The sequence below is a fragment of the Salvia splendens genome, chromosome 5 (genome assembly GCF_004379255.2).
Source record: "Salvia splendens isolate huo1 chromosome 5, SspV2, whole genome shotgun sequence".
Lineage (NCBI taxonomy): Eukaryota > Viridiplantae > Streptophyta > Magnoliopsida > Lamiales > Lamiaceae > Salvia > Salvia splendens.
Genome location: NC_056036.1, coordinates 34602839 through 34613355, shown reverse-complemented (window position 1 = coordinate 34613355; position 10517 = coordinate 34602839). Strand labels below are relative to the sequence as shown.

The 10517-nt window shown below is 37.5% G+C and overlaps 1 protein-coding gene across 1 annotated transcript; it reads left to right on the top strand.

Moving 5' to 3' along the window:
• Positions 1–6714: 6714 nt before the first annotated feature.
• On the top strand, positions 6715–10280 carry LOC121802663 (ATP synthase subunit O, mitochondrial-like). Its single transcript, XM_042202338.1, has 6 exons — positions 6715–6911; positions 7116–7166; positions 7899–8142; positions 8867–8979; positions 9577–9663; positions 9741–10280. Exons 1-6 carry the CDS (start codon positions 6783–6785, stop codon positions 9858–9860), a joined length of 744 nt encoding a protein of 247 aa, XP_042058272.1. The 5' UTR covers positions 6715–6782; the 3' UTR covers positions 9861–10280.
• Positions 10281–10517: the final 237 nt, after the last annotated feature.

Here is a 10517-nt window from a genome sequence, read left to right as displayed (position 1 = left end):
CATCCGTGCCCCAGTAACTATACACTTTGGTTTCGACACGAGATTTAAGAAATGTAAAGGAAAGTGGATTGAAAAAATTAGTGGAATATGAGTTTCACTTTTCTATATTAGTTTTATAATAAAATGTGAGTGGAATGAATTAGTGGAATGCGATGTCTCTTACTATTTATGGTAAAAAGTAAAAGTGGACAATTAATAGGGGACATATAAAAATGACAAAAGTAGAAAATTAATTGGGGACGGAGGAAATACTTCATTCTCTCTCTTATTTTACTATTAATAATTTAATTAGCTAAATATCACTACCTAAATTCTTGTACCAAATTAAAAACGTCTTACTTAAGCTAGGACCGAATAAGTATGTTTTCATGATAACCTAATACTATCACACAATAAAAACCAGCTTTTTAAATTGATTCCTAATTCCTAGATTATGATCTGTGTTATATGATTCCTTTCACCATCATAACTTATTTATTTTAACCAACTAATATATGCATATTAAATTTGCGGTGGTTATAAAAAATGAAAGTACTAAGAAATACCAAGTAGGAAGATACTTTTGGAGTTCAACTTTGATGTCTCGAGTCTTGACTAAGAAGGAAAAAGGCAATTTGAACTTGGAGAAAGTGAGGATTGATATGAACAACCCACTTAACCGCCCATATATATTTGGAAGGCCCACATTTACATTTCAAATCTCAAAAAGCTGTACAATTATTGATATCATCATAGATTACAATGACTAACTGATGTAGTGTGACTGAAAGTGATCATTGTTGCAGAGAATTCAACACTACTATTTACACGCATTGGATCTGCTGCTAAATCATTCCTCCCTCCATGATTTTGAATTGGTACACCACAAATAATTACTCCTTCCATCAATAATAAAAGTTCCATTTTTCACCTTGTAAGTTTTATACTCCCATGTCCCATAGAAATAAGCACTTTAAGGTTTGCACAGATTTTAATGCGTAATTTGATAAAGTAAGAGAGAAAGAGAAAAAGTAGTTGAAATTGTGTAGTGAATGGTAGGGCTCCATAAATGATAAAGTAAAAGAGAAGAAGAAAAATGTTATCATAAATGGATGTAGACTATTTCTATAGGACGGATGAAAAAGGAAATATGACATATTTCTATGGGACGGAGGGAGTAAAATTATTTTACTTCGAAAATAAAATTAGCAAAAGAATTAGTGAAATATTAGTCTTATCTTTATATATTAATTCTATAATAAAACATGAGTACAATTAGTTAGTGTAATATGACGTCCACTTCGAAAATAAAATTAGCAAAAAATAGTGAAAAAAAGATACTTCGAATGAACCAGATGAAAATGACAAAATGAGACTTCTATTGGGGACCAACCGGAGTACATACTCCCTCCTATTTCTAATAAATGACTCATATTTGACTGGTGCGTACTTTAAAAAATTATTTGGCTTTATGATGGAAAGTGAGTGAAAACAATTAATGGAATGTAGACCCCATTTTTAAATATTAATTTTATAATCATTGTGAGTAGAATGAATTAGTAGAATGTGGTGTACACTTACTAAAAATAGTAAAAGTAAAATAAGTCATTTATTGAGGACCGTTCAAATAAAAGAATATGCATTTAATGCGGACCAGAGGGAGTAATTCGTTGGAGTTAGAGTACCTCTAATAGCAGTCGGTGCCGAAAGTTTACCTTGATAGAAAGTTGTTGCCCAAGATGTCTAAGGCACAAGGAGAGATACTCGAGAGAAGACCTTTTATGTGCAAAATTCAGGTTGCACTTCAGAAGTGTGAGGTGTCAAAGGCTCCAAGGTGTGACGGGTTTAACTTTAAGTTTGTGAAAGAACTTTTGAAGGACATTGGTCAGGATTCAGGAAGTGTGTGAGTTTATTCGTTATTCTTCGACACCAGTAGACTATCCAGAGAAATCTACCAAACTTGGGTGACTTTGATCCTGAAACTGGAAGATGCCTTTGAGATTAAAAACTTCAGGCTGATAAGCATGATTGGAAACCTCTACAAGATCATTGCCAAGATCTTGGCTAAAAGACTTTCGATGGTGCTACCGGACCTGATCAAGTTGACACAAACGACTTTTATCAAGATTAGACAGATGAAGTTGTTTGGTGGATCAACAAGATAAAGTTGAGTGTTGCGGTCCTCAAACTTGATTTCCAAAAAATCGTATGGCTCCGTTCGATGGGATTTCCTGGAGGAAACAATGGTGGGAAGAAGATCTGGGTTGAGATGGACAACATGGATAATGAAGTGTGTGAGAAAGACCTCTATGTCCATCCTCGTGAATGAGTCACCCACATCGCCGTTCCTATTAAAAAAGGATTGAGGCAAAGAGACCTTATTTTCACCCTTTTTTTTTTCTTCTGATTGTTGAGACCTTCAATACAATTGTTCACAAATGAATGGAACTTGGAGTGCTTAAGAGGATTCGTGGGGTAAAACCAGATACCAGTCACCCACCATCAATTTGCAGATGATACCATCATCTTCTCGCCGGCATACAAGAATAACACGAACAACTACAAGAAATTCTTCAATGCTTTGCTTTAATGTCTGGCGTCGAGATCAACTATACAAAATTGACACTCATCCGTGTAAACTGTCATGATGATTGGGTAGAGGAAGTCTCAAGTTTGTTGAAGTGCGGTATATCCAAATTAGTTGTTAAAACAAGAACTTTAAAGCTATATATCTCATTGTTCGGAAATCAAAATTTTAAATCACTCTAATAAAAAAGCAAGATATTTAAATCACAAAGTTTAGCTAAATTTTGGGCTGTCCCATAAATTTTGAAATTGAAATATGAAATTACGAAGTTTCAATTTTTCTCAATTGTCTTATCCATGCAAAAATCGACATCTATGTGTGATGTTAAAACCAACAATATTTCAATAAATTAAGAAGAGAAATGAGAGCATCCCCATCCATTCTCTTAGGCAAGAGCATGGAAGTGGGTCCAGACCTACTTTTATTCATTTTTTACTCTCTGCTCTTCCCCAAGAGCACAACACCCACATCCAAGCTCTTCCGCAAGGACATGCTCAAGGGTCCCACCATTCTATTATTCAATTTAAATAAAAACATTTCCACAATATTAAAGTGCATTAAAAATACCCGAAAAACTATTACAAATTACAAAAAAAAAATAAAAAAAGTACATAATTAAAATCCTAAAAATTAAAAATACCATAATTAAAGTCCTAAATATTAAAAATTACATAATTAAAATCCTAAAAAATAAAAATTACATAATTAAAATCCTACAAATTAAAAATTACATAAATAAAAATACCCCCGTGGAAGACTAGTCCTCTGGCCATATCCCCAATGTTTTTCGGAGACCCCGTATCATTGCCAAATGTGAATCATGTTGCTCGGGAGTCATCTGAGACCTATCGGCCAAACTAAGTTGAGCCAAAATGGTCCACAACGAGTTGATGGGGGTTTAGGTGGCACAAAGGGAGCGGGAGCGGATGGAGTCTCGGCGCGACGGCGGTTGGCCGTCGCCTTCTTCCTCCCTTGCGGTCGGCGTTGGGAACTGCTCATGCTGGCGTCGGGGCTACCCAAGTTAGCTCCAGCAAGCTGGCTAGCCACCTCATCGGAGCTGCCGTCGGATAGGGATAACGACCTCGATCGTTTGCTGGAGGAGCTGGAGAGGATGATAAGCCTCCCCTATACTTCGGATTTCTACGCACATGCTGCCAAGCGCCGATGTGCTTGAATGGTTTGTAATGCATGGAATGGTAGGTCGACATGGTGGCCGTGATGATGTCGGCCTTGCTCATGCCGCTCCCCGCCGACCGCTGTTCCTGGAGGTAATACCCCTGGAACTTTTGGATTTCTTCGTTGGCTCTGAAGATGGCATTGCGCACCATACTCTCGTTGCGCTCGATGGTTCCCTCCGGTCGGTTGGCATTGTACCGGCGAGAGACGCACCACCAAAACCTCTCCCCGGTTTTATTCGTGCCAGTTTCCGGATCTTCGGATATTTCGAAATAGGCTGTAAACATCTTCTCCATCTCCGGCGGAGTGTACGCGGTGCGGACGTGAACGTCACCGCCACAACTATGAGTAGGAACACTACGAGGACGAGGACGAGGAGCATTGGGGTTGTCCTCCGGAGTCTGGGAACCGCCGATCCCTCCTGATCCTTGTTCGGGTGTCCACCCGTATCGCCCATCGGTGGCATCTTGCTCGTCCACCGGATAAGGCTGATAGCCACTCGAAATTTGAGAACTTTGGATTTGAGGAGGGGCCGAGAATTCCGTATCCGGATGAGGGAATGGTGTTGGGTTGAACCATTCGTGGTTCCATCCGCGGGAATCGGATGAGTGATCGCCGGAGCCGGACATTTTTTTGCAAGAGTGAAATTTTTTGTGTGGAAATGGGGGTATTTATAGGTGAAAAATGTGAATTTTAGGGGTAAAAATGAAAAATAAAGTAAAAGTGGAAAGAAAACGGATATAATTTATTGGGAATTGGGAAAATATTTATTTATTTAAAAACAAATTTTTAAATTAAAATAAAAAAAATAGAAAAAGCCAACGGCATTGCCGTTGGCCAATAGGAGGTTGCCACGTCGACCTGCTCAGCGGCACGGACGTGCTCTTATTATCGAGCAGCGCCGTGCCGTCGGCGCGAGCACAGCGGCTGACACGAGTGTGTCGCGCCGTCAGTACGAACGCCGTTCGCCCCATCAAGCAGCGATGGGGATGCTCTGAGAAATAAAGGAATACAAAAGAAAAAAAATACTTATTTTAATTAAACACGTCATTTTGAATATCGTTAAAACATGATATTTTGTGCATGAATGAGATGGCTGAGAAAATTTAAAACTTCATGATTTAATATCCAACTTCAAAGTTCGTGGGACATACCAAAATTCATGATTTAAATGATTATTAACCTAAAAAACTAGTCTAATTTGTAGTGCTCTCTCTGTCTAAAGAAAGGTAAGTCGCATATTTTTGCACTTATTTGAAAAAATTATAATAAATACTCCCTCCGTCCACAAAAATAGGACACTTTGTGAAAGTCACGAGTTTTAATGTAGAATTGGTAAAGTAAGAAAGAAAGGAAAAAAGTAAGAGAGAAGTAGTGTTAGTGGAATGTGAGGTCCATATTATTAGAGCATCATTAACGCCGCAGGCCGGACCGCACCTGGGTCCCGGCCCGCGGCCCAACGCGTTAAACCACCATGATTTGCGGCCTGGGACCGGCCCAGTGACGCAGTCGCGTCCTGGGGCCGCGCCCGGGGTCCGACCCGGCCAGCGTTGGAGGTCCTTCGGGCCGGACCGCAAACCCCCAATTTTCTTTTTCTTTTTTTATTTGTTTGCCTATTTATACCCATTTCTTCAACATTCTTCCACCAATTTCTCCATTTCTATCCTCTAAATTATTTCAATATTTTTTCTAGGACGTGTAATTTTTATTTTCCAGGGCTTAATAATTTTTTTCTAGGATTTGTAATTTTCTTTTTTCGACTGAACAATGATTTTTCTCGGTTTTAATTGTTCGGCGTTTTTTTTATTTCATGCTTAAAATAAGTTGTAAATTGTGAATAGTGCAATTTAATAGTTGCGGCCTGGGACTCAAATTTAGGGGAATGATGACGTGGATGAGACTTGGGGCCTGAATCCGGGTCAGGGTTAATGATGCTCTTAGTAAGAGAAAATGGAAAAAAGTAAGAGTGTCCACAATAGGGAGGACACGACGGCCGCTGCGGAGTCGGCGGTGCCACGCCTCCCTATAGTGGAGGACACATGAGGCTCGGTGATCTGCAGCGGACAGCCCACGGCCGACTAGTCGGCGTGGACGCGGCGGGGTGTGGAGAGCCGCGACAGTGCCTACGGTGGGTTACTGCGCAACCTGGTGAGTCGCGGCGCTGCCGGATTTCCTTTTTTTTTAAAAAAAAAATTCGTTTTTCTTTTGATTTTTATTTTGATTTTTTGAGAGAATGCGGTAAAATTGCAGTGAAGAAGAAGATGGGTTGATGAAGGAGATGGAATTTTTTTATTTTTTGATTTCCTTTTTTTTTCCTTTTTTTGGGTTTTGACTTGAAAAAGGGAGCGGGGTTAATTCAATTAAAATTTTTTATTTTAACTGAATTAAAATATGCTAATAAATGATAAAATAATGTGATTTGTGGCTTGGGAGTGTCCACTATTGTCGTGGATACTTTTTTTTTTGCTGTGGACAAAAAAAGTAGTTGTGGACAAAAAAAAGTAGGTTGTCCACCAAAGTGTCCACCTTATCGTGGACACTCTAAGAGAGAAGTAATGTTAGTGGAATGTGGGGTGCATGTTATTTGAATGTGCCATATTTTCCATGGACCATAAAAATTGGCAAATGTGCCTTATTTTTTGTGGACGGAGGGAGTAGTTAAAATGAATAAATAATAATATAAAAACAGAATAATATAAAGAAGACTCTTCTTCATACTATTTTTACTTTTACTTTATTATATATTGACTAGAATTTTTTAAAAATGAATAAAATGATTCAACCAAGATTGTTAGGACAAGAACGTACCATTTATCATATGTCCTCTTAATTTGAGCCTAGATTTATAGAAAAAACATCCAGCCCATTATTAAATATGGGTTGGGCAGTGTATAGTGGTCCATTTGACATTAAACACACGTGCCAACTGATAATCGATGGCATGTCAAACCTAATTAATTCAATTGCTGTGAGTAAATGGGAATTTTGAAGAAGACTAAATTGGAGGAGAAAGTGAAGAGTGTTTCAACACATTTCCGAAATGGCAATGGCTATGCGCATGAGATCGGGGCTCCCTCTCCTCCGCCGGGCCCTCTTTGTTGAATCTTCCTTCGCCACGGAGAGATCTGTCGCCTCCACACCTGTTCTTTCTGGTTCCACCTTCACTGAGGTATCACGAATTAGTGCGGCTGCATTTGTAAAATATATTTTGCTGTGTTTTTATTTTATTTTTATCTTTTTTCTTGTCGTATCAATATCGGAATGGCGTCTCCCTTCAATTGTCCCCCCGGTTGAGGGTTTAAATTGAAGTTATAGATGCAACTTCTCTTAAATTGTTGCCATTGTTTTGAGTTTCAACTGTCATTCTTCCCAGTTCACGAGGACCTATGCTTCTGCACCTGCTTCGAAACAGCAGAAAGTGAAGGTATGCTCATCTTCATCTTTTTTATATTCACTTATATATATGGTGTTTGGGGATTGAATATTTTGACATGTTGGAGATCGTGGTTACTGTGATTGCTCTTTTATGACGATTTTACTTCTGAATTATTCAATACTCCCTCAGTCCCCCATTAATTGTCCACTTTAGTTTCGGCACGGGTTTTAAGAAATATAAAGAAAAGTGGGTTTAAAAAGTTAGTGAAATATGGGTCTCACTTTTATTTATTGGTTTTATAATAAAATGTGAGTGAAAAAAGTTAGTATAATGTGAGGTCTACTTACTATTTATGGTAAAAGTGAAAGTGGACAATTAATGGGGGACGGAAGGAGTATAAGTTTGCTATGTGAAATTAGTGCTCTTAGATTTCTAGCCATTTTTTGTGCTGATTCACCATTTGTTTGGCAATAAATGCATTTTGCACATCACATACTATTAACTTAGCAATTCTTTAACTTTCATACATGAATTTATGTGGCTTTGAGGCAGTCGTATTATCGTATATGGCCTGCTGCTTGATCATTTTCACTTGTAGCTTTATGTAATTCAAATTGTTTAGAAGGTTTTCTTGAAATAGACCTCCTATTCATGGTATTTTTCCTGATGAAAATGTTTTGATTAGTACATTACTTACAATTTGTGAGAACATAGAATCTGATTAGTAGAATATTATGCAGAAGTTACACCAGACCTTTGTTTAATATATTATACTTCTAGGTTCCCGTGACAATGTTTGGAGTTTCTGGAAACTACGCATCGGCCTTATACATTGCAGCAGTTAAAGCAAATGTACTTGACAAAGTTGAATCTGAGCTTCTTACCCTTGTTGAGGCTTCAAAGAAAAGCCCTACTTTTGCCCAATTCATGAAGGATGGTTCAGTAACTTCAGACACCAGAGTGAAGGCAATAAATGATATCTGCAGTCAAGCTAAATTTTCAGATATCACAAAGAACTTCATGGGTAATTGATTTTTAGCTTATGATTATTTTCTACTGATCACAAAGTTTAATTGTATGTCATTAGTGTTAGATTTCAAGATAGAGAAGTTTAATGCATTTAACATGAGATGTGTTTTTTTTTCAGCATTGGATCTCAATGTAGTTGGTTATTTCTACTTTCTTGTGTTTTCTTGCATTATTTATTCTATCACTATAGAGAGTCTTTGTTTTCCATGGAATTGCTTCGTACAGTAAAATCTGAAATTGTCAAGTCTGCAAAAAGGATCTGTATATGTAACCAGGACATCATAGGGTTTTATTTAATCAGGAAACTGTTATCATATTTTAATGCCTTTTGCTCTTGACTGGCTTTCTCTCTCTTAGTTTCTTATCAGTAAATTATTAATCTTTCATATGTTAGGCTTCAATCTTCATACTCATAGCAAATAACATGATATCTGCTTGATATCCTATAATTTGAGAACTCCTACTTGCATCTAGACTCCAGCAATGTCATTCAGTTAGTAACTGGGTGTAGGTTCTGCATATTATCATCTCCTTTTGGATGAAGAAGAAAGAAAAAACCAAAAATTGGAATATTTGCAGCAGTAATGCAGGACCGATATTATATAATCGTTGACTCATTAGACATCCATCTGATGTTGATACATACAATCCTGTTAGGTTTTTTTTACGTTTATCCTGATTAAAAACTCATATATGTTTCATTACATTTCTTGTACCAGCTGTTGTTGCTGAAGCTGGGAGGCTGGGACATGTGGGACGAATGGTGCAAAGATTCTCAGAGCTTACCATGGCTCACAGAGGGGAAGTAAAAGTTACTGTGACAACTGTGATTGTAAGCTCACTCCTAGAATAATTGTATGTGTGTGTGTTTTACCTAAGTTGGTAGTTTATGGAGCAACCAAAGAATTATTACTCTCATGCACTCTCCTATGATGTTTCATAGATTTTATTTTTTACGCCCTTGCTTAATGAAAAGCTTGATCGTGCCGTCGTGGCAGGAAATCCTGTATACCCTCTCCCTGCAATGATGCCAACTTTTTTCAGAGTTTCCTATGAGCTTCCTTCACTCTTTTTGGGAGTGTATGTATAAAGCTAGTATTATCCCCTTTTTGCATAAATGTGATTTCCAGTAAGTTCTGAATGATTTGCTGCATTTTGTGGTCCTTTGAATTGCATGGCTTGGCAGAGTATCTTTTCTTGTCTATTTGTGATAGGATTACATAAATATTTGGTTGACAACTCTGCCTGATACTTAGACCATGATATTCATACACTATTATGTGAATTTGACGGGTTAGTGTACATGAATCTAGTAAAGAACAGCCCATTTGCATGCCTGCAAAAGCTTATGTTAACTTAACATATACTACGCCATTCGAAATACATCATTTATATGTTCTCTTATGACTATTCTCTTTTCCCTCTTCAGCCTTTGCCTCTGGAGGAAGAGAAAGAATTAATAGAGACATTGCAGGAGATACTTGGACAAGGGAAGAAGGTTAAAGTTGACCAGAAGGTGAGTTTCCTTATCATTTCGATTGGGGGGGTTCTCTTTCTGGTGGTAGAAATGTTAATGGCCATAAACCTGTGCAGATCGATATCGGCATTCTTGGTGGTCTTGTGGTAGAGTTTGACCAAAAAGTTTTTGACATGTCAATAAGGACTAGGGCACGCCAGATGGAGCGCTTCTTGCGCCAACCGTCAAACCTGTAAACGGTTCATGGGTTCAATTTCAAATGGCTTCCCTAAAAATGGGAGAAATAGAAGCAACTATAATTTTGAATCGAAGAGAGATCTCTTGCAAATAAATGGCACTCCTGTTTCAGAGTCTCTTCAGTCATATGATAGGGACACTTTGATGTTTAAGAATAAGCTCCCTCGTAGTAATTTTTTCAATGACACAATTGATTACATATTGTCGTTGACTTGGATATCTGGAATTTATTTTTTCAAAGTATGCAAAAAAAAGTATGATGAAAGCAAGAAATGAATTCAGCAGCAACATCCCTTGCTGTTGAAGTTTCCCTCAGGAGAAACTTTATATCTTGTTAAGGATGTAATTACTTTGATGCTAATATGTTTGAAGCTTTTATTATTGATAATGAACATAAATTTATAGGTTGTGTCATAGTAGATCTTTAGTTTCGGGTATTTTAGCTATCAAAGTAATTACTTTCTTTTTATTTTTTTGTGAATAGAGCGGAAAATGATCACAAACAACACATCAAAATGAATAATAGAGGATTGTTTTTGTTATTTTGTCGCGTGAAGAAGAAGAAGAAGAAATTCCCAAATACGTATACAGCTGTGCTTTCACCTTTTCAACTGATTACTTGTCATCTGAAAATCTCGAATTTAATTTCTTTTTGC

Excerpts from the sequence above, each read along its gene's own strand:
- LOC121802663 (XM_042202338.1), top strand. The coding sequence starts at position 6,783 with ATGGCAATGGCTATGCGCATGAGATCGGGGCTCCCTCTCCTCCGCCGG. Across the intron at positions 6,912-7,115 it reads CTGGTTCCACCTTCACTGAG|TTCACGAGGACCTATGCTTC; the intron begins GTATCACGAATT and ends CATTCTTCCCAG. Across the intron at positions 8,143-8,866 it reads TATCACAAAGAACTTCATGG|CTGTTGTTGCTGAAGCTGGG; the intron begins GTAATTGATTTT and ends TTCTTGTACCAG.